General features: G+C 36.7%; 1 protein-coding gene across 3 annotated transcripts in view; it reads right to left on the minus strand.

The window, feature by feature from the left end:
• Nucleotides 1–25,216, minus strand: part of Grm7 (glutamate metabotropic receptor 7) — an 888,724-nt gene that overhangs the window by 419,292 nt on the left and 444,216 nt on the right. For all 3 annotated transcript variants that reach the window (XM_075983271.1, XM_075983273.1, XM_075983272.1), the window contains exons 3-4: nt 20,296–20,437; nt 12,978–13,132 (exon numbers count right to left, since the gene is read on the minus strand). In XM_075983271.1, the coding sequence (XP_075839386.1) occupies nt 12,978–13,132; nt 20,296–20,437 (297 nt within the window). The remainder of the gene's footprint in view (nt 1–12,977; nt 13,133–20,295; nt 20,438–25,216) is intronic.

Below are 25,216 nucleotides of genomic sequence, written 5' to 3' on the forward strand. Positions count from 1 at the left end.
TTTTTGCTTCTGAAGGACTCCATGAGAAATGGAGATCACTGAAAAGGGTGCCTTTTGGGACCTCTCTGGACTGACATCCTGTCACCTCACCAAGATATATGGCTTTATGTTTTTAAAAGATAAATTTTATAGACTAAATTGTCCATCCCTAAGTAGACTGTAGGCAGTAGTGATGTAAGCAGATTAGGAAACAGGTAGATTCTGGGATAAATCTTGGTGTCAACAGATAGCACTTATGTAAATTTCAGCCAGTAATCTAACACAAACATTTACTCCTTTAACTTGTGAACTGGATCAAAACAGAGTCTGCTTCTGATATGTACCATTCAATTCCTGTTATGTGACTAAGAGAACTCACTGATAACTGCCCCTCTGGACAGCGATTCTCTAATTCCTCTGTTGGTGAGGAAAGAAAGAAAACATTGTACTAACTCCCTATAAGAAACATTGACACAGCTACTCTAAGGAATCCTGTCCTTTTACTATTGACTATTTCTGAATATGTTTGGACTTTTCTTGAAGTCATGTAATAATTTGCTAAAGTCATTCATGTTAACACTGCTTTATGGGGTCTGGATATAACTGAGCCACAGCACAAGATAGCAGCACTGATAGTGATGAAGCTGATGCCTAATTAATCAGTGCAGAATAAAAACATTTTAGGGAACATCCCATGTACCCCAATGTCAGTCCCAAGAATGCTGTGCTTCATGGGACTTGAATGACTTTATCTTGCTTGTCAGTTTCAGTACTTCAAACTAGACAGAAATTTGCAATTTAACTTTTGAAAGTAAAGTTCGAGCAGATTATTTCTCCAAATGTCAGTGTCAATGTGATAGGCTTTTGGCAAAATTGTATTTGATTTAAAAGCGTAACGACTGGAAACCCAAGAGTGTTAAATCATACCTTGAAATAGATAATGGGGAATTTTGTTTTGCTCCGATTAGTTGTATAAGAACTGAGAAAAACAACAGAGATTATAAGTAATTAAGGGATTATCTGTTTCTTAAGGAGGAAAATTATGTGATTAATTATTTGGGAGGATTGGTCACAGGATGATTTTAAAAGCTGTTAGGCTCATCAAGTAACTGAGCCTTTTAGTGAATGTATATTGTTATGAATATATAACAGACAGGATACTTTCAAGTATATAGATAGAACTGTAAACAGAGACCTCATCTAGATATAAAGCTTATTAGTATTACCAATATAAGAATTCTATGAGCATTTTAAATTTTTTATTTACCTGAGTCTTTGCATACATGTTTGTATGCCTTCTATGTGTCAGCCTGATGTCCATGGAGCTGGAAAAGGGTATTGGCCATGGTTGAACTGGAGTTACAGATTATTGTGAGACACCATGGGAGTGCTAGGATCTGAACCTGGCTTATCTTCAAGAGCAATAAGAGCTTTTAACTGTTGAGCCAGCATGCCAGCCCTGGACTCCTACATTTTATACTGATCATGATTTTTTTTTTTTGGTTTTTCCCTTGTTCGTCTTCTTTAGCTCCACCTTTATTCATAATCTGGAATTCTGATTGCCTTCCATCTGTTCCTACCATTTTCCTTCATGTTTGTACTAAAAGCTCACAGAGGCCTCTACTAAGAAGATGGAGAAAAGCATTTGTTTACAGTTTGTCAAATGGGACACTTACTGGAATATGTGAGAGATTGGGAATTTACCCAGTAGAACCTCTCCTGCCCTGCACAAGAGTAATACAAAAATAACCGAGATATGTATGCATTGATAATATCTTTTGGCTTGAAATAAGATGTATCAGGAAGTATATTTGCAGACTATTCACAAGCTAACAAATTATGATTTATCAAGGGATAGATGTATTGTAGAGTATTGCTCAATGGAATAAATCACTCCAGTACACAAGAATGAGCATTCAGTTCCTAAATATGATATTGAGAAAAATAAAACTCTTTTTTCAAAGATATACATGATTGTGTACAACATGATTCTATGGCATTTAGAAAAGGCAATATTCTGGTAGTGTGAGATAAAGACATGATTCCACATAGCATGGATCACTGATATATGCTTGTGATCTCAGCACATAAAGGGTAAATAGGAGGTTCACATTGAATTTAAGATCAACCTGCAATATACATGTAGTGCATTCTAGGCTAGTCTGAGATACACAGTGTAACCCTGTCTCAAGAAACAAAAAAACAAAAACAAAAATAATAGTATGAAAGTTCAGTGAGGGAGGCAGCATGATCTTGAAGATGATAGGATTGGTGCTAGGGGAAAGAGTAAAGGTTTTCATGTGGTGTGATACAACTACATTATCTCAATTTATGTAACAGCTACGTTAATATATACAAATAATAAAATTTATAGGCTATCACATTTAAGATGTACACAGCCACGTCTATTCAAATTACAACTCTAGTTTTAAAAAATCAGTAGTAACCAAAGTTAATAAGAAATAAAATATATGGTCTGACGACTTGAGTTCTATCCTCAGATCCTGCATATTCGAAGGAAAGAATAATCCACTCGGTGTCCTTGAGTCATTATATCTCATCTCTATCACATGCATGTCACAGTCTCTCTCTCTCTCTCTCTCTCTCTCTCTCTCTCTCTCTCTCTCTCTTCTCTCTCTCTCTCTCACACACACACACACACACACATTCACACTCGCACATGATAGAATATTATTTAAAAATTGAAGCATCGGGTGTTTAATCAAAGTTAACCTCTATGCCACATTGAATCTAGTGTGGATGGCGTCATTGCTTGTTTTAGCCATGATAAGTTAATGAATCTCCTGACTTTTAAGTAAAATGTAGTAGTAGCTTCAGGCAAGTGTCACTAACTACATTCATTTAAGTCGCTAGTCAATCCTTGGCCCTCTTTTGCTGTTTTGCTGTATTACAGACAAGCTGATCCATTGAACAGAAAGCTGAGTCATATATCTCAGAAAATACTGGCTCTGATATAGAATGATGTCATAGCTTATAGAGGTTCACAGGGGAGCCAGGGTTACAGCAGTGTTTGCCTGTAGTCCCAGAATTTGAGAAAGGGAAATTAAGGCATAGACTCAAGGCACAATCATGTTCTGTACTAAGCAACAAATAACACAGTAAAGCCAGACTTTTGAAACTCCTGAACAGTGCCTATAGAATCGCAGCAAGGGTGACTTTAACTTCAACATTCCAACTAACCTACAGAACATACGTAATATCGTTAACACAGTGAGCTTGAAAAACACCCATTTCTTAATTTATAAAGATTTTTTCCTTCCTTTTCTAAATAAGGAGAGATTAAGAAGCAATCAATTTGTGTTAAAGAACATTAAAGAAGCCCTTTTAACCTCTTGAAGTTTACAAATGGCTTTTCTCCCTGCTATCCACTTGGAGAATTTTATGCTCCTTTAAATTCTCAGATATCCTTTACTTTTTTTCTTTTGCATTTGGTTTTGATAGACTTTAGTATTCACCTTTTTTGTTCAGTCTTGTCTCAAAAGAATAATCCTTTTGTATTTATTTATTCTTTAAATGTGAGGTAGGGTCTCATGTAGCTCAAGCTTTCTTTGAAGTCTTTGTGTTGCCAAAGATGTCCTTAAACTCTTGAGTCTACTATCTCTATTTCTCATGTTCTGGGATTTCAGGTATGAGCCACCATGTCTCATTCATTGTGATAGGAAAGCAATCTGCTTGCTGGTCTGCATCCCCAAACATCTTGATGGCTTACAGGGAAGTTTTCCACCTCTTGGGTAGACCCAATGCTTCAAAAGTAAGGGCTATATTCTATACTTTCAATCTTTTTTTTTATTTCAGGCAATGAACTAGCTAATACTCTCCAAAATGATGCTACTGCTGTTTAGCTAATTGGATATAGTTTCAAACTGTGCTCTTAACTCTATGCTTAAGTTAGTAAAACTTCCAGACCTCAACAGAGAAGTTTCTCAAGTGACATAGATGGTAAGGAAGGCACTCACAATAGCCAAAGCACAGAGCATAAGTGTCAGAGATGATCAACTACAAGAGGGACATGTATATCACACTCTCCCCAAGGTTCAGGGACCATCGCAGAAGAGAAATAGAAAGACCATAAGATCCAAGAAGTCAGGGAGGACCAGAGCGAAGCAGTGTCTTTTGGATATATCAAGAACACTGAACTCATGACATCACAGCAGCTGTGTTTGCCTGCATAAAACCAAAACAGTCAACATTTGAGAAAAAAAGTGGGAAATGGTTCTTGGGCCTAACAGTAAATGATGAGCATTAGACAGTTGACATTGCGGGGAAAGAGTCAGTTTTCTCTATAGGTTTGGGTCCTGATAGGTCTCTCATACCACAGAGGATAGCCCACATACATGACTATATGGTCTGAATAAAGTGGATTCAATGGATTGTTAAACTTACTTTTTAAAAAGAGGACATAAAGTTGGGAGAGTAGGGAGAAGCAGAAGATGGATGAGGAGTTGAGGCAAAGAGATGGGAGCAAATATGTTCAAAATACATTGGACAGAATGCATGAAGAACAGATCCACTAGAGATTACATGACCAATGTCTTGAGCTGGAAAATTGATGGGTGACTATGAAACTAAAGAATTTCAATATATAGGGATGCTTTTGCTTCCAGGATACCCTTATTAAGTTTGAATAGTTTTTTTTACCTTCAGTTTTTGTTACTCTTACTGTTTTTTATTAAGACTGTATTTTACTATTTAACTCAGTCTGAATTCAAATTTGCAGTCCTTTTGCCTCAACCTCCCCAGCACTAGAATCAGTTTTAAAATTTCAACTTCATGGTCCTCCACCCAATCTCTTAATTTTAAACTTTTATTTTGTCACTTTTCTACTATAACTCTATTTGAATGAAACCAAGATGAGTATTCTCATTTTTTTCCATTTAATATATTACCTGTGTTCTTAGAACTTCACTATCCCTGTGATTTTTTCCTTTTCCTTAGACATAAAGTGCTCCTATCTATCTACAGTAGACAATATTCTCTCTCTTTCTCTTATATTAATACTACATGTAATTTGTAATATGTACATTTCAAATAATGAGTAAATAAAATGTCTGCTAGTAAATTAAAGCAATTGCATAGTTCTCTTAGGCTCTCAGGCTTTTGCAACATCTGTACACACTGGTATGACTGCAGATGTAAAATCAGCCTGATGTTATAGAGAATAATGTTGCTGCTTCTTGTGCACACCTGTGTAATTTTTCATGTAAAGCAGCATATTCCTCAACTTACATGATAGTTTGTGATATTAATCTTTCTTGTCGATTTGACTGGATCTGGAATCAGCTGAGAGAGAGCATGCTGGGTCTGTACGAGCATTTCCTGGAAGGATGAAGTGAGGTTGAAGACCCTCCCTCACAGCAGGTTAATACCTCTCTACTGCAGCCCAGATAAGAGGATGTCCAAGGCAGACTTGTTGATTTTGTTCTGTTCAGTCTATCTTTGTCCCTCACTGAAATGTATCTATCCTTTTGTGTTGTTCCTGAAGCTATTGCCACCCTTAACTGCCATCTGAGTTCAGTTTCTTAGGCTTTCAAAGGCAAAATGGAAACTAGAGGCTCTCCGGGAATCTTCTGGGCTTTCTGCATAAGGCCGGAACTACTAAGGTATTCAACCTCCAGGATTGAGCTGCTATTGGATTCTCAGCCTCACTAGTGTATACACAATCATTGCTGAACCAATCAAAAATTATCATTTAATATGAACTAATAAATCTTTATGATGTGTATTCATTCTCTTTGTCCTCTTTCTCTAGAGAGTCTGGACTAAGTATATTCATCTTTAAGGAGTGACATTGGAGTAGTGTTTCTGCTAAAATATTTCTTCATTTGTATTTAAAATATTTTCTCATTTGTAGTCTTCTCTGTCATCTACGATCATCATATTAGATGTTTTGTTGGCAACTGATAGTTTTCGGGAGAAGGAGAGTCAGTTTTCTTCAAGTGTGGAAACCCCTGGTAGTTTAATTATACTCCAATGAAAGTCCACACAAATTGATTGGACTTCATGGGTGGCGAAATGTCACAAAATACAGTGAGTAAGGAAGTAAAGTGGATCAGGAAGAGTTAGGGAGAAGGTAAGCGAATACAGTCAAAACACATTGTATAAAATTCTTCAAGAAACCCAAGCAGAAGAAAACAATCACTCTGGATTGTGATTATGTCAAAATACTTGTGGTTGCTGATGCTTTTTATATCTTCTCTTATTGAGCAAAGGTCCAGTCAATTAAAGATGGACAAAGTCATCAAAACTAAACTGGAATCAGGAGTCAAGTCTATTTTGTTTAGATTGTCATAGCTTTAACTTAAGATTTTGTGAAAAGCAAAATTCCATTTAACCCTGATTAAAAATCATGAGATCCTTTTTTCCCCAAAGGCAGATATTTCTATGTTGAGCCCAGAGAGTGGGTGAATTCCTTGGGTATTTATTTGTTTGCTTGTCTGTTTATTGTCTGTTCCTTCACCTGTCTCAGGTGTAAATTTCATTGGAAGTAGTATCACCACTTGTAGGGGCTATTGGAAGTCAATTTGAAATGAGACCTTCTAACACTCACTTGTCAGTGCTATTGTCTATATTAGAAGCAAAAAGGACACTGATTCGGGACCCATTTTGTCTATTATATGAGGATACCCAGACCAGCCTGCTTCCAAGCAACAGGGCAATTTTGCATTTTGGAGGTAAAGAGCTGAAGGCAGTGTGAACGTACTTCCCTTGGAAGACTATTGGGGCATGAGAGGACGGCTGCGCATTTTAGTTAATAGAACCACATACATATAAGCAAAATGAACGCGTGCCTGGGCTCTTCTGAAAACACATAGAAACCAAAAATTATAGAAATAACTTTTCTCAAGAGCTAGAGGACTACTGCCAAATACTATTGAAATTTGTCAGGAATGCTGGGCAGGCTGCCCATCCGTAGCTGATCCTTCTGTGGCTCAGATTCTGTCAGCATTAAATTGAAAAGAAGACAAATGGTATCCTTAGCTAAAAAACACCAAGGTCTCCTTCTCTGTAAATGAAGAATAAATACAGAAGGACAAGAGGGGATCAGAAGCTGGTATCATAAAGGAAGGCATGTTGATACAAAAGAAGTTTTGATGTTGATGTATACATTATGCATAGCTTGGGAGATGTGATGGAGGAAGGTCATTGGCTAATAAAGGAACTGCCTTGGCCCATTTTATTGGTTAGGACATAGGTAGGTGGAGTAAACAGAACAGAATGCCGGGAGGAAGAGGAAGTGAGCTCAGACTCCACAGCTCTCCTCTCTGGAGCAGATGCCTCAGAGAGATGCCATGCCCCGCTCCCGGGCAGACACATGCGATGAAGCTCTGACCTAGAATCTTCCCAGTAAGACCAGTGCTCACAGATTATTAGAGATGGGTTGATCGGGATATCAGAATTAGCCAGTAAGGGCTAGAGCTAAAGGGACAAGCAGTGATTAAAAGAATACAGTGTCCGTGTAATTATTTCGGGGCATAAGCTAGCCGAGCAGGCAGCTGTGGTGTTGGGGACGCAGCCCTGCCGCCGCCCTTATTACTACAGAGATGGTTGCATGAGGTGGGTAAAGCACCACAATACAAGCACAAGGACCTGAGGTTAGATCTCCAACACCCAAGAGAAAGTCAAAAGTGACAGACTCATTGGCTCTAATCTCAAGACTTCCTGGAGTTCTCTGTATCATCGGCCCAGCTGAAACTAAGAACTCCAGCCTTAGCAAGAGACACTCTCTCAAGAATAAGGCAAAGAAGTGGTTTAAGAAGAAGACATTCACAGAGTTCTATGCCCTACATATATGTGTTGAGTGCGTCTCGTGTGAGCACACACACACACACACACACACACACACACACACATCATCATCATCATCATCATCATCATCAGTAGCAGCAGCAGCAGCCAAAGGCTCAGCAGTTGGGAAAACACATTGAAAATATGATCCTAAAAGGTAAATATGTAGTTCATGAATGGAGATAGAGGAGGAGTGGATAGGGATGGCAGTAGATGGGAAAGGTAGGGACCAGAGGAAAGGACGGAGGGGAAACTAGTTGGTATGTAAAATTATGAAGAAATATTATTTAAATAAAAAGGTAAACATGTGGGTGATTAATTCACTTCTTTGCAACTTCACATATATCTTAGTCAATTATACTGGGGTATACTATGAATGCTTTCAAGATTTTTTTGCCCAATATAATCTGGTATGGAGAATTTACCAAGCATGGGGCTGGTATCGGGGACAAAATAAACATGTATAGGAGGCTAGAGAGTGAAATCCTTATTTGTCTTTTTAAAATGTGTTCCACTTGTCTTTTGAGTTTAGATCCTTCATGACACTACTCAAGTTCAGCAGTGTTGCTGAATTCACCCCCTTCCACACAGTTTCTTAGGAATGGCATTTTGAATGCATATCCTCAATTTTATTGTTCCATCTGCTGTGAAGATGAAGCAGTTTAGCTCTTTTTGTGTGAGAATGCACAATGAAAGCATCCCTAGATAGAATCTATGGTGCTTTCCTCACAGCACAGTGAAAATCTTCACATTTCTTTGGAGAGAGGCACAGAGATTTTTAGAAACTACAACTGTTCCTTCATGTTGGAATGTCATATCTAGCAACATTTTCTCTGTTATATTGTCTTGAGGAATCTTTTTTTTTGCATGTGTATGTGTGGTCGGTCTGCATGCTTATGGACTGGTGGCTGTGTATACACGCATGTATGGTATGTGTGGAGTCACGAAGCTGATGTCAGATACTCTTTTGTTAATTATTGAATCAGGACTTCTCAGTGAATCCCCAGTGCCTTGCTCTAGCAACTCCCGAATTCTGAGATTACAGGAGGTGGCCATACATATCTATGCTTTATGGGGTTCTAAACTCCGGTTGACACACCTGTGTGACAAGTGTTTTATCCACTGAGCAATCTCCCCAGCCCTTATAGAGTTTCAGTTGATATTTTCCTTTCCGTTTTAAGAAGTTCATAAGGCTGTTTTTGGTTTGACATAATAAATTTTTATATCCCTCCATATATACAAAATAACATTTTCTTTCCAGTATTTAAAGAACCTCATTAATTATTAGTAATTTTCTAAAATATAATGCCCATATGGCTTGCAGCCATGAAATATAGACATCATATCTATGTGACGTCTAGTGATTAGTAAGAGAGGACCCAACTAAGGCTCTGGAATCTCTTACATCTCCTCACCCCATAGCCCACACGCCATTCACTGTTCCACATAATCACACTGTGAGTGTTCTAACCCACCCTGTTTATAACTGACTTCATTCTCTGATGCCACTCTCACTTTTAACATCTAACACAGTCTCTTTTGTAGACAGGACATTTTATGAAGTAACACCAACTTTCCTTTCAGCCATACTTTATGCCAGCCCCTTATGTGGCCTGTGATTCCTCATCCACAAAGACAGATAATAATTTAAAATTTTATTAATTCCCCACAATTCCCAGGGAAAGAGCTATACGCTAGAGGTCCAAAGGTACCTATCAGATACTATTAGTCAGAGACGAGTAAACTTGAGAGGTACTAGAGATGGCGTACATGTAAGTTTTCTCACTATATGAAGGCCTGAATTTCATCATAGCAGGAAAGGCAAGTTAGGAGAACCATGGTTACAAAATATCCACAGTTAGGATGCAAAGGAAGATGCTTGCAGTTGCTCAGTTTCCTCCCTTTCTTTTTTGTTTAAAGTGCGCTTTGGGACCCCAGATATAGGGTAGATGGAGCTACTCATAGCCAGCACCCTTTAAACAAACCTATAAAAATCCCTCATAGACATATACAGAGGTGTGTTTTCTTTGTGACTCCAAATCTATGCATGTTGACAGTCGAGACCAACCGCCATAGCAAAACAAGTCTGACTTCATCAGGTGTAATAATAAGCAAAGACAGTGCTCTCATTTGTGTCTTCAGTGTTCCCCCATCCTAGCCTCCTTCCTATTGCCATCCTAAGGCACCATGACCAAGAAAACGTTTAGAAAAAAGAGTTTATGTGAGGCTTACAGTCAGAGGGTGAGTCCATGACCACCATGATGGGAAACATGACAGCAGGCAGGCAAGTATAGTGCTGGAGCGTAGCTGAGAGCTTACATCTTGATTCACAGGTAGTAGGCAGAGAGCCAAATGGTAAAGGCCTGGGGTTTTGAAACCTCAAAACCTACTTCTAATGATAAACAGTTTACCACAAGGTAATACTTCCTAAACATTTCCACCAACTGGGGGACAAGTATTTATATGAGCTCCAGGGGAAGCATTTCCATTTAAACAACCAAACCCCTAAAGGTCTAGATAGTAAATCTTTGGTCCTCAGGGGTGATACTCTTGAAAGTAACAAAAATAAACAAAAGAACCTTTAATAAGTAATGCCTACTGGGAGGCTTGAAGGTCACTGTAAGTGTGCCACAAGAAAACTTTAGGACACCAGGAACCCCTATCTTTCATTTGCCTACCAGCAAGTGCTTTTGTTCATTTTTTTTGGCATTGGTTTTTGCCACATCCTTTCACCATAGTGTTCTCATCCCAGACCTTGAAGAAAGGAAATAATCAAGCCCCGACTAAAACCTCCAAACCCATAAAATGGAACAAACCCACTCCCTATGTTATCTCAGGTATTTCTTACAGAAAAGGTGAAGCAATGAGTATAGCAAGCTTCCATGCCAAATTAATATTCAAGGAAATACCTAAGAGTCAATAGAAGTTAGTCAAACAAACAGTGTGATTATGACTATACTCTGAGGGAGCAGATGGTCCTCCTAGTGTCTTGCAAACAGGAAAACATTGAGCGGCATATGATGAGTTCAAGAAGGTGCAAATATAGAATTGCTTCAGTATTCATTAGGCAACTGTTTTGCTACATCTGCCCCTTTGCCCTTCAGTTCACATCTCTTACTCCTCACTGTCCATTCAGTTGGCTCTCAGGCGTCACTTACTGCACAATCTCATGTAAGAAAACCTCTCTCACCAATGGACAGGTCCATCAGACAGAAACCTAATAGAGAATTAAGAGAATTGTTGGAGGTAATGAAGCAAATGGACTTAACAGACATCTATAGAACACTCCACCCAAATAGGAAAGAATATATCTTCTTCTCTGCAGCTCATGGAACCTTCTCGAAAATTGACCACATACTCTGAAACAAAGGAAACCTCCACAGATACAAAAAAAATGCCCCAATGGTATAGCAGAACTTTGGGTGACTATCCAGGAAATCAAGACGTCTCTGTCATTTCTAGAGATTTAGAAGTTGCTTACAGTGTACTTCCTGCTTACTTAGGTAATATATCCTTCTGGAGTCTTTGATGTAGTTGAAGAACAGATAATTATAATGACAATTTTCCTTAGATATGATAAAAGTCAAATAGATATGTAATTGATCTATGCTAAAGTTCTGATAAAAGATTTTCTAGATGTACAGGGATAAAGTAGATATAAATATTGTACCTGTAATTCTTGTTTGATAGCTGTTTCGTTATATGCAATTTACTATGTTAAACTTAAAAACTTTTCTTTTTATTTAAACAGAAAAGGGGAGGTGATGTATTCTGTGAATACCATTTGTTAATAATGGACTGCATTAGACCTATAGCAGGGCAGAACTTGGATAGGCAAGGAAAACTAAACTGAATTCTGGGAGAATGAAGGGAGAGCACAGTCAGCGAGAAGCCATGTAGCCCCGCTGGATACAGATGCTAGAACTTTACCCAGTAAGCGACAGCCTTGTAGCGATACACACATTAATTGAGATGGGTTAATTTAAGATATGAGTTAGCCAGAAATATGCTTAAGATATTGACCAAACAGCATTGCAAATAATAAGGTTTCTGTGTGATTATTTCAGGGCTGAGCAGCCAGGAACTAACTAACGACCTCCTACAAGAGCAGCCCACCTGTAAATTCAGTGACCTGTTTTGTTAGATATGTATTCAGCTCTGGGCATGTATGAAGGGAATAAATTAATTCAAAGTTTCTCAAAGAAAACACAGAAGTGACTCATGGGATTGTTATCTCCTCAACATAGCAGAAAAAGACCTGTGACAGATAAAAGAACAATCTGATTTGTTTCAGAAAATCTACCCAGACCCTGTAGCCTTCTGGAGAGAATAATTAATTTTATTGGAACAGAGAGAAAATATAAAGAAGTGCAAATATTGGATTTTGTTGAGTAAGAGGATGGGGTACATTGTGATGTGCAAATAATACTTGAGGAAATCTTTAAAGACATGATTCACCAAAAAGGAAACAAAAAGCAGGCTATCAGCAGAGGAGTTCATTTTTCTTCAGATAGTGTTTCCATTTAGACAGACCCTTCCTTTGCACATTAAAGAAAGAGTTAATTGTAACCGATATATTCAGTTGGTGTGCAGGAACAACAAGTAATATCATTTCCTACTAATGCCCCCCCCCGAAAAGAATGTTTTAATATCAAAGAAGGTAAAAGAGAAAAGGGAGGTGTCAGCAATGTAGGAAAGCAAAGGAATAGTGAGACAAGGAGGCAACACTGGTGTTCGCAGAATGTCACGGTCCTATGCTCACAGTCTCTGGAGAGATCACAAGAGGTAACAGGAACTGTCCTCATGATTGTCGTGCTAAAAAGCAAAGGATAAATTACAAAGGGAAAACGTTCTCCCTAGAAATGCAGTGTTGTTGTACACACTCTTGGATGTGTTATTGTTTCAGTTCTTAGTAATGGTGATGATCTCTTCTCAGAATGCTCTTCAGAGTGAGAAAAGAATCTGTGCTAATTGCAACATTACCATGAAATAATATAATCTCTACAAAAGAGAGTTGTCAGCAAAGCGAGCAGACCAGGTGTACAGCTTCATTTGCACCCCATCACTCCACTCTGGAAAACACACGTTATAAATCCTGTACAAACATGAAACTCCACAAAGACCTCACTTTGGGTCACCAAACAGCATGTAGCCCCCCTTTTTACACACTCCACTGTTGACAAAGGACATACCTTCCACGGTTGCTCTCTTAGGCTGGATGGTGATGGCTCCTTCTGCAATATCTTCATGCTGATGCAGTGGGTTGATTTTGGATCCCCAGCTGTCTGACCCTACCCAGAGAAAATGGCCCACTTGGTCAGCTCTTTTCGCTGCTGCAAGGATCTGCCTATGGAAGTGAACACAAGAGAGCATATAGGTGTAAAAGCTGAACACGAACCGCTTTAAGCTTAAGTACAGGCAAAAGAAGCTCTCCAGTCTCAAAACATATACAAGCAATAGCAAAGGACTATGATGAGAATTTGTATACAGCATATGTAAAGAAATTCGTAAATTTGTCAAAGTCCTTTGAATAAAACAAATGAAAATGTTTTAAATAAAAGGTAAAAGGAGAGATAAACATATAATAAGCTAAAGATACATATTCACATTATTAGAATTTGTGAAAGAACAACTTAGAAAAAGATACTAAATGCCTTTCTCATAATGGCCAAATAAAATCATGTTCTACTTCATTTTTTTTTGACATTGGGCTTCAGGTGGAGAGTTGAGGTAGTGGTAAATATCATTTCCAGAAAGTACTATGTCAATATAAATCATAGATCTGCAGTCATTTATTAAAATAAACAGAATTCTACTTTCAACATGAAAGTTCATTTTCCATATTTAGATGAGTATAGCTTGCAAATATCAAAGGCAACAAGAGAAAAAGTAAGAAAAGGAAAAAGTGATATTAGAAAGGTTCATATTGAAATTTGGAAAAGAGGTGAAAATGAGAGACACATGCACTTGTGCACATATATAAATAGACATATATATATATATACTTGCAAACATACACATAAAACTATACCCACATATAAAACACATACACACACAGACAAAATATCTCATCACTCTGGATTTTCAATTTTCAGGTATCACATAGGTTCAGCAATAAATCAATAAGAATGTCTTTAAAGACAACACAAGAAACAGTGAAAACTCTGATCACCTTTTCTTTCTCCTCAACCAAAAAAATGAACTGGGAATTTTCTAATAAAATAATAAGATACTATTCCATCATAGTGTGATTATCCAAGCAACAAAAGGCCAAGGAGAAATTACTGTGTGAAGCAAGGAAAGGAATGGGAGAGAATGAGTATATACCCAATGTATTACATACTGAAAGGTGAGGCTATTTAAAGGGAATAACATAGCCAGGCAGTGGTGGTACATGCCTTTAATCCCAGTATTTGGGAAGCAGAGACAGGTGGATCTTTGTGGATTTGATGCTACTCTGGTCTACAAGAGCTAGTTCCAGGACAGCTAGACCTATTACACAGAGAAAACCTGTCTCAAAAAACCAAAAAAGAAAAAAAATAGCAAAGGGAATAACATTTGCTTAAAAGACAAAAGGCAAAAGAAAAAAAAATAATCTGCTTTTTTTTTTAAATCTACCACTTTCACAAAAACAGTAAAGAAACCCTTAATACAACAGTCAATTCTATACCTACTGTGACTTGGATTGGTTGACAAACCTATATCTACAGTAAGCTAATGCCTAACCCACTTTACAGAAGACCCCAGTGAAAAAGACAAAAATTAACATGGAAAGGAATATCAGCCTGGATTAGGGGAAAGATAATACAGGAGAAAGTACAAAATAACAAATTCACTTAGTTAATTTGTATAAAGATAGCCAGTAGCAAGATATGGGCAAAACTAAGAACATAGATAAGAAAATGTATATTGAAAATACAATACTGTAGCTACTTTTAAGAAAATAAGACTAAATGCTAAAAAATAAGAATTTTAAAATAAGTATAAGACTACATACAGTCAACATTTCCTAAACAAATGTATAGGAAATTAAGATTATTTTAAACAGTGGCTTTAAACTATTGCCAATAAGACATTTCAAGAGATAATTTCTACAATTTATTATTTACCAATCAATTGATAAATTGAGAAGCTGAATTTGTGAATTAAAAAATGTAAACTGTTATATAAAATAGAGAAACAAAACGTCACAAAAGTGCTAACTTTGGAAATAATAAAAATATCTCATAAAACTGAGAAGAACTTAGAAAAAATCAGATTAATTTCTTAGGAGATAAAGCGAAAAATATGAGAATAATAATACTATAACAAAAGTCTGAGAAAATGTTTTAATTCAGAATTATGATATTTAACACACAATGAATCCCAGTGCAAAAAGAATTTTCATATGTGGTCAGAAGTACTTGCTCTTTTTTCCACTGTACAGTTAGACTGTAGTATGCCATACAAATCAATAATTCCCCAACTCATAAGTAATCAACACTATTTACTAAATCATTTCTGGGAAAATATTGTTTTAAAATTGTTGAGACATAACGTCAACAAACCAACTATTAATTGTGGAGTCAGAATAAAAGTTTTGGGCATCAAATACACAAAGCAGTTTTTAATAAAAATGATATACTCATTTTTACTAATGTGTATACCTTTATGAGTTTAAGTGTACTACATGCTTGCAGATGCCCTCAGAGGCCAGAAGAATGTGTCAGATCTCCTGGAGCTGCAGTTACAGGCAGTTGTGAACTGTGTGATGTATACACCAGGGCCTCTGTAAGAGCAATAAGTGCTCTTAAACACTGAGACATCTCTCCAGCCCTGAAATATATATTCCTATAGATTATTCTTTCAAAGAAGTTATTCAAGAATGTGATCCAACAATGTGAAGGAAAAAAGCAGACTAAAAATATTTTGGGAAGAAAAAGGTAAGGTCAGGGAAGGCGAGAGAAAACAAGAGGGCGAATTGTTAGCAACATAGTGGCTGGCTCCAGATTAGGAATGGATGATGGAGTTCTCAGGAGAGTGTGTCCAAAAACATCTAAGACTGAGAATATTGATTTATGAACCTGGAAGAAAAGAGATTTTTCTGTAATGCCAGCAATAATAGGAAAATACTAAAGCTAACTAAATAATAAAACACTAGCTAAAACGTTATTATACTTTCTTTAGGGAAAACAACCACAAATATGTCATAGCACCAAAGGAAAAAAAAATGCTTAATTCTATAGAGCATCATTTGAATGCTCATAATAGTGTAAACACTAATTTTAATTCACTAGAAATGTGGTATGAGGGTGTTGGGACCTTCAATGTGATTTATATAATTTAAAACATTTCAGATGTAAATGAGTAGACAGATCAGGAAATCAGTAATTTTAAACTTGCCTGTCTGTCTGTTATGCAGATGAAACCAGAAATGTTTAAAGAGTTGGAAGAGTTGCCCAAGAGAACAGAGCCAGAGATTATGGAGGATAGGACAGGAAGAAGACATTTTGCATTAGAATGTATTGTCATGGTTTGTAATTAAATATATAGGGCTGGTGAGATGGCTCAATGGACAAAGGTACTTGGCATTAAACCTGAGGACCTGAATTCAATTCTTGATGCCCACAAAATGTAAGAAGACACCTGACTCCCACAGAGGTTGTCTGTTGATCTCATGAATGTATATATGCATACACACACAACAAATAATGTTAAAAATAATCACATATGTGTACATATATTTTTCCTGAAAGAAAACACTGGGGCTGTCAATAAAACACATCTTGTTTGAATATCAAAGGCTATAGTTAAAAACATAAAAAAATAGTTTTTAAAACTGTGATTTTCCAATTCCTATCTGACAAAATCTGGCCAACATAAATTTATGTATATGCATGTATTTGTATGTGTATGTGAGCATACACATACGGTTCAAATACAGACTCATATTAAATCACAGAAAGGAGATAATAATTTGTTACTAAAACATTTGGAGAGGTGATGACATCTGACAGCGATGAGAAAGTTAAAGGGAAGTCAAGAAAACAGGGTAAGACCAGATACAAATAAATACATGAGCACGTATTCAAAGTTCAGATGATGACTAATTCTAATATGAGTCACCAAAGATCCATGCAGAGTTTGTGCAACATCCATACTGCAGGAGAAAGCCGGAGAGCACATGCAAGCCGCTTGCAAATACTAAACTGTCTGCAGACAGAGGTTATAGGTTTTATAAAATATAATTTTAATTATTACTTGTAATTATTTGCTTTGACATCTAACTTTTCTTCACTGTTGGGTGGAGTAAAATTTACAGTATTCTTTTTATAAAAGAATAAGAAGAAATTCTCTTATGTCCTAGGGGATTTACAATGCACACATGTTACTTTTATAACTGCAGAGTTATATTTTGAAGACAGATTTTGTTCTTCCTTAAAATCCAAATTATCAATACCCATGACTGATTCAGCAGTTAGCTTCCTTCAAAATTGAGATATTAATGCCATCTTATTCCTGGTCTCAGAGTGTTTGAAGTTAATGTTGCAGGAAATGTCAAAATTTTCCATATCCAGTGTACAGTTTCGAAAAAGTATCAACATTATGGGGATTCTGTAATCTTCAGATGATTCTGCCTTTAATATCACATTCTAGAAGAAGCATATGCACCAGATGTTTTATCGCTGTGCTCAGAAACCAAGATGCTAATACATAAATTGCAATACATATTCAATATAGAAAGAAGCTGCATTATAAAATAATTTATCAGGGGATTATGTACAGTTTCCACCCAAAATATAAGCCACACACTGGAGAACAAAAGTGTTATAATCTTAACCACAAAACTAACATTTTAAAAACTCAACATAGATACACATTACTAACGTATCACACATTAGTAAATGCATGAAGCAGACAATAAAAGGCTAATAAAATGTTTGACAAGGATGTTAATAGCATCAGGGAGCGAGGAGGTTGGAGCTCAAAGACCAATATAAGAAAAACAAAACCTCACAAGTAACTAAAACACAAAGTTCAATAAGACAACCCCAAAGTGACACAAACAGGACAGAAACAATGCATTTCATGGTCATCCAAAACATTTCCCAGGGAGTGGCATACATGAAAGATAACTAGAGATAAAGACAAAGACTGAATTCAGTAAGACAATGCCACGAGCAAAAGACATGCTGGTAGAACTGGATCAAGCATTTAGGTCGACAACTACATATGTGGTGTATGTGAGGTCTAAAATGGTAAAACTTGAATCAAGATTTAATCCTATTTCAATCCCATACCTGCAGTCCCAGCAATCAGAGAATGAGGCAAGAGGATTATGAGTAAGACGTCAATGTAGGTTATAGAGTAAAACTCTGGAGATGGGGAGGAAGGGGGAGGAGGGAGCACAAGCAAATGAACAAAAATACCAACCATAAAGTCCAGGGAGATAAGACTTTCCTATACCATTAAACACTGAACTCCAGATTCAGAATTTCAATCATTCATTTAATGGTATTTATTGAGCACCACCTATTCCCTTATTATCAAGACTGGAAGTAAAGATAAAAATACCATTCAAAAGTCATCTGGTGTAAGGAAGGCTAGAGACAATGGAAAATGCCAACTAATGTGAACCATTCAGGAACAACAACAATGCAAAGTGCCACCGGCATATGTTAAAACATTAAAGTGTTATGAGAATAATTTTTCAGACATACTCTGGCCAGAGAATTCTTCCTTGAAACATACCAGAAACAATGGAAAGATCAAGGAAGAGGGAAGAGTAACAGCCTTCTGGCCAGCAGTGCGTACAGCATAGAGTGTTTAGAGGGGATTTAGTCTAGGAAGCTGTCTCACAGGACAGCTTCAGAAGACTTTCATTTCACTGATGGGAGAACTTGGAGGCAAAGGAAAGAGGAATTAGGGGAAGAAACCTTTTCAAGAACAAAGAGTGATTCTTAGGTTATTTTTTCCTTGTAATGGTCATGTAACCTCACTGGTGGTCATGGCCTTCATAGAGGGATGCTGGAGAGATTCTGGGCTGTTTTTTGGGACACGTGGGGCAGGGAGAAGGAAGAAAGGATGCTGAAAATGGGAGATGCTATGGAAGAAATTATCATGGGCTGAACCATTCAGTTTTACCCAGTAAAAATAACATACTTTCAAATTCAATGACAAAGAATTTTAAGATATAAGGGAGAGATTTAACACATAAATTTTCCACACCAGGGAAGCATAAAATAGCACATTTCCAGATGATTGTATTGATGGCCTTATAAAGGAAAGGGCAGATCATTTTAGAATCTTTTTAGAAAACATTACAATCTAAACACACTTAGAGCACGCAAAATAATGAATCTGTGATTAAATTTCCAAAGATTACACATAAAATTCTATGTGCACAGTGAATATGATACATCAGTTTGATATATGTATATATCATATAGTATATTATGTATTATAAGTGTATATTTTATACTTATAATTCAGCACACATTTCAGTTCAGGAAGTTTACTGGACTATTTTTTTAAAACTGTGCAATTCTGTGTTGAAAAATGTAATTGTCAATATATGAGGGAGAAGCTAGATAAACTATAGTATATATGTAAAATAAAATTATGTGTGTAGATTAAAAACTGCAGAGATCCATGAGTACTGATAAACAAGGTCCTCTGTAATGAAATGTTAAAGTAAGCTTAGGTAAAGAGGAGGCACATACAGTACACCTACAGGGTACTTAAAAATGGGTCAGGAGCATGGTACAGAATATTTCTAGAATGACACACCAGAGACTGGCAAGCCAGGAAACCTGCTACCCACAAGGGAGAACTTGTTAGTTAGCATACAGGTTGCAAGACATTTTGGAACTACTACTTCTTGGACACTTAGACATCTTGGACACTACTAGAAAAAGTTTTAGCCTTTTCAATCAAGCACAAGTTACTATTTATTTCTTAAAAGACAAAATTAAAGATTCTGGACTGGGTTACTGCTTTCAGAAAAGGAATCAGGGGGCACTTGCATTCTGGAGGAGATTCACAGGGTGTGTTGTGGCTGCAAGTGAAGGAACTCAGTGACAAAGGAAGTTAAAATGACAAGTTTGGAGTGTAGGAAATCAATGAAGAAAGAAATAAATACTAGAGGGATGGAGAATGTGGACATCTAAGAGTTGATGCCCTGGGTTTCAATTCTGAGCAACGAAAGCAGAACTATAAGCCCTTTTTCTTTTACACTAACAAACACCACTCTTGAGATAAAAGCCTGCAATACTTAGATCTATTTTTCATAATACAACTTTTCAAAGGCTAAATACTTTTACTTTCTGCCAGTAATTCAATACAAGAGAGCAATGAGCTACTGCTTCTACAACTGACAAACTGTGGAGACAGCAAGCAGGAAAGAATTTACCACCTTGTAATTACACCTTTGGTCTGACTTTTATTTCTCCTCTCCTTGCCAGCATCCTCATCCCTCTGCCTCCTAAATCTGTAACATGCATAGGAACGAGGTTCACCAGTCATCCTTACTTTATATCCTCATCGTTGGCAAAAATCACGACGGCCCTGGAGTTGGGGGTGTCCAAGAGCTGTTTGATAATTTTATCAAAGTCAATGGTCCTGTCTTTGCGCTCTTGGGGGATTCTCACGGACTGGGCAATGCAGAGCCCACCTGTTCAAGAAAAGAAAGCAAAGTGTCAATAAAGTCCCAACGGAAGTAACAAAGTACAGAAAGATAATGGGGGAAGGGATTGATACTGAGTCTGTAGTACTTTCCAAGTGATGCCTGTGGTCCAGGAAGGCATAAGACATCAAGGCTGTTCTTGAACTATTCCTGCAAACCATGCAGTAAACAGAGCCTCAGTCTTTGTAATGCCTTTCTAAAACTAATACTTCCCAGGAAAGCTAGTGGCATTAATACTGAGGAAGTAGTTAAAGGGGGGCAGATAAAATTATTGGGTGGAAGTCTTTGCAATACATGTTATGTGTTATGTTAAAGTTACAGACACTGAAGCAACAAGTTTCTATCTTTATCCCTGAGAGTTTTCTTAACTTTGAATTCGCAGATGGTTCTTTTCCCTGACAACACATGCCTCTAAACTTTTAAAGATCAGCTCCAAAGAAATACAATGAAAGACATAGGAACCAACAAGATCACTGGCTGTCACAAATAAAACTTTGTTGATCACATATTGTTGGTCACTGGAAATCTGTTTCAAATATTTCATGTTATATCCCCAGAAATCATGTAATGTATTACAATAACTAGTGTTTCCTGATTTGTATTAGGGAACAGGAAGATTAAATAGATTTTTGGCTTCATGCTTCTCAAAGTCTTCATGATCCCAATTGATTTTAAATGATGTCTGGAGGAGAAATAGTGCCGGGGACAGTTTACTGAATATATGATGGATTTCATCTTATTTCAACTCTTGCTTAGTCATCACTCCTGAAAATAGTATTTTACAAGACACACTTTCAGACATGTGAGAAAAGAGAAAAGAAGTATTGAGTATATTTGTAGAAGAAAAGTTATGAAAATCATCCCAGGTGTAGAACATTTAAGTGTGAATGAGTAAAACCCCTCACTCTTACTATTATGTACCATGGAGCATCAAAGTGGATTTTCTTACACTTAGAACATGAATGTACATAGGCTTCCATAAACACAGAAACCTCTGATCCCAAATTAAGACTCCATTGAACTTTATGATCAGTTAGTATTAGTATTATGCTAAGCAGTTTCCCAACTTCAGCCCTCCAGAAAACACCTGTGTCACTCTTCAATATACAGATGCCCTACAACACTGCAATTAGGATAATTAATCTGGCTGAAATTCCTAAAATCATACATACAACAGGAGTAGACATTCCTTTCAAATACAACTGGAAGGATTATTAAGACAAACCATATCTCGGCCTTAAGGAAAAAGGAAATAAAAGCCCACAGAAATTATACAAAGTATATTCTCATATCTTAAAAATGTGGAAATTAATAGCAAAAGTCATAGAAAAATCCAAATATTTAAAACTTTAACATAAAAACTTGTTGAAGTTATCCCTGTATTAAATAGAAATTACATACTTTGAGAAGACTTGAAATAAAACTATAGTACATTGCAATTAATGGATAATAGATGAAATGGTAGTTATATAGAAAACATATTTATACTAGAAAATAAAAAAGAACTGATATAGACAAAATCAACTCCCAAAGAGAGAATGGGTGAGTAAATACCAAGAAAGCAGACATATGATAAAATTTAAAACAAAAATCAATAGATTTGAAATAGAGAGACAACAGAGAAAATAGAGTCAAAATATCATCATACATATGATCAATAAAAATCTACAAATCTTGAGCTAGAATGACCAAGGAGAGATATCTCAGACTATATGAGGGATAAACTATAAATAACATGTACCTCCTATCTAAGAATGTGATGAACTTTTATGTTTTTAAACTCATCAAGGAAACATCAAGAAAATAGAATATTTCCTTAAGATACACAAATTAAAAAAGTTGAAAGAAAAAATGATTATCTGAATAATCCCAAATCATCTTTGAGATTTCATATAAATTACAAACAGCAATTTTATGTTTTAGAAATAATATCATAAAAGGTATAGGCTCAAATGGTTTTATTAAATCCAGATATAAAGCCATCTACATAGAATGTTTAAGAGCAAGGAGGTTAAGGTTCAACTCATTGCATGAGGTTAGTATCATATGATATTACCAGAATCAGTTGAAGAACAAACAAACAAAAAACAAAACATGCAGATGTTCAAAAGCTCAAGAAGAGAATCTCATTATAAGTAGGTTGCAGACTGATTTGGACTGTTATGTAACCTACGAAGTCAATCTGAAATACTGACACTATTTCAGGTGTCATTAAACTTCAATTCCCACCTCAGGAAGCACCATGGAGCCAATCAGTAAAATACAATGGGGTCTCATGCTATTCTAATCTTGAGAAGAAAAAGCTAGCTTTAATCCTGGTTCTATGACATGAAAACTTGATCACCATGAAGAACAAAAAAGTGAAAGAGAGAGAGAGAGAGAGAGAGAGAGAGAGAGAGAGAGAGAGAGAGAGAGAGAATAAGAGCAATGTTCCAAGGCAAAGCAGATCTAGTGGGAAGGCAAACATTTCATATTTTATCAGTGACCAGAATATCTTGATCCAGCCTCTAAAAATCTGGCCAATTTGAGGAAATGGGATAGTTGAGACTAAGGAAAGACAGAGATGAGATCAAGGAAAGAGATACCTAGATTGAGGGAGCCATTATAGGTTTAGCAAGAAACCTGGCTCTAGAGAAATTTTCAGGAATCCACGAGGATGACCCCAACTAAGACCTTAAGCAATAGAGTATCTTGAATTGCCCTGTAGTCAGATTGATGAATATCTTAAATATCATCATAGAACTTTCATTCAACAACTGATGGAAACAGAGGCAAAGACCTACATTGGAGCATTGGACTGAATATCTGAATAATCCCAAATCATCTTTGAGATTCCATATAAATTAGCCTCATGTTTTCTTCAGCTGGCGGCATGCGGCAGCTCTCTTAAGGGAGGTTTTCCTAATTCACTGGTAGAAAAAAAAAAGGTTTAAAAATTCTGCTTCCTGGACCATGCTGCCAGCTCAAACTCCAGCTTTGGAGCATTTGTGGGCACAGGTGTTTGTGTACCCACTCAATTTCAGGAGGAAAGTAGTTGAGACCAGCTCAGAGCCCCTCCACTTGGGCAGGTGGTTGGATCAGGACTGCTAGGCATGCACAAGCAGGAGAGTATGGTGAATTTCTGCCACTATGCACAGGGATATTTTCAAGCTGTGCAATGCTCTGCATGGCAAATTTAGCTATTACTAAGATAAAATGGGTTTATGTGCTGCACGCTCATTCTCAGAGTTAAGATACTGAGCATGGCTCTGACCTGACAGCACCAGAGCTGGCAGTAATGTACCTCTACCGTTTTGAAAGTGGAAAGAGGTAGATTCAGCATCCAGAGCAGCTGCAACTAAGCTGCCTACTACTATAAAAGCTCTTCAAGACAGTAAAGAATTAGAGATAAGACAATAAGGACAGTTTCAGACATAAAAGACTTCTAAATGAATCCCAGTGTTGGATAAATGTATGAAGGCTTGAGAGATAAAGGGAAAAAAGTGTAGAGAGTTATAAAAAAGAAATAAATGGTTTAAAAAATAAAAGCCTTTAAATGGACAGAATACAGACAGTCCTCGATTAAAGGAATAAAGATAACAAAATAAATATTAAAATAATAGAGTAAATGTAAATAAGCCACATAAAGATGGAATATACACAGAGAGTCTGGATTATGTATATGAATGGATTATGTATTCTGTCTTTGAATTTTTTGACTGTGAAGGAATTAAGGACAGAGAGACATTTCATTGTATGGGCTGCTAAACTAAACCATCATGTATATTATAAAGGTGTCTTGACTTCAAAATTTGTGTCTGTTGATATGTTGCTTTGGAAAAGAGGTTATTCTTTTGTTTCCACAGAGGATGAGAACCTGTGGATTCATTCCAGGCTAATATGGTTTCATAGACCATGACCCCCCCCTCCCTGAGATGTCATTGTGAACAACCTCAAAAAATTATTTCACCCAGTAAACAGCAGAAATATGTTTGGACAAAACTATGCCCATATTCCCATATATTGTTTGAAAATGTTTCTTTACGCTCAGAGACTAGTTCCAATTTTCTTAGGTCGAAGGTTATTTTGGGAATTTTACCATCATTTACTTTCACAGGACCCCCTAAGAAGAACGTTGCCCCCATGTCAGCTAGAAGCAATGTTAGAGGATGATGTCCCCTCTCCCAACAGAGTTTGCCCTCAGGCTTAGGGACATCATTTAGTGGTTGGTTTAGGGTTGAGGGGATGGGGAGATATTTTATGGAATTTGGGGTAATTAAAAAGGGGGGGCATTAACTGGTTTGATGGGATGATTGGTATTTGTGATTTACTGTTTTTAGAAAATTGTATTGGTACTGTTTCTTGTATATTGATATATTGAATATTGAATGTGAGTGTTCCTACCTCTATTTTTGTATAAGAGTATGCTTATAACTTTGTCTATATTGTATTGGTACATCTACCATATTACAATGTACATTTCTACCTCTGATATTATTTATATAATAACATTGTTTACATTTGATATGTAATGACATTGTTTACAGTTGAAGATCATTGTCTTCATATATTGCACAGTTGTTTATTCTGTTAGTCTTCAAGTTAGATAGGTATTGAGAAATAATCAGGTCTTTTAGATACATAGAGATTATATTTAGTATAGATAGTATAATCTTCAGCCTCTTCGAAGAGCTGTAGAAAATGGCCTTTAATCTAACCTAGAATTCTGTGCCAACAAGACACAATCATTCCTGGCGACACCACTCTACTCCTGAGAGAACGTTGAGC

This window comes from Microtus pennsylvanicus, chromosome 8, assembly GCF_037038515.1.
Source record: "Microtus pennsylvanicus isolate mMicPen1 chromosome 8, mMicPen1.hap1, whole genome shotgun sequence".
Classification (NCBI taxonomy): domain Eukaryota; kingdom Metazoa; phylum Chordata; class Mammalia; order Rodentia; family Cricetidae; genus Microtus; species Microtus pennsylvanicus.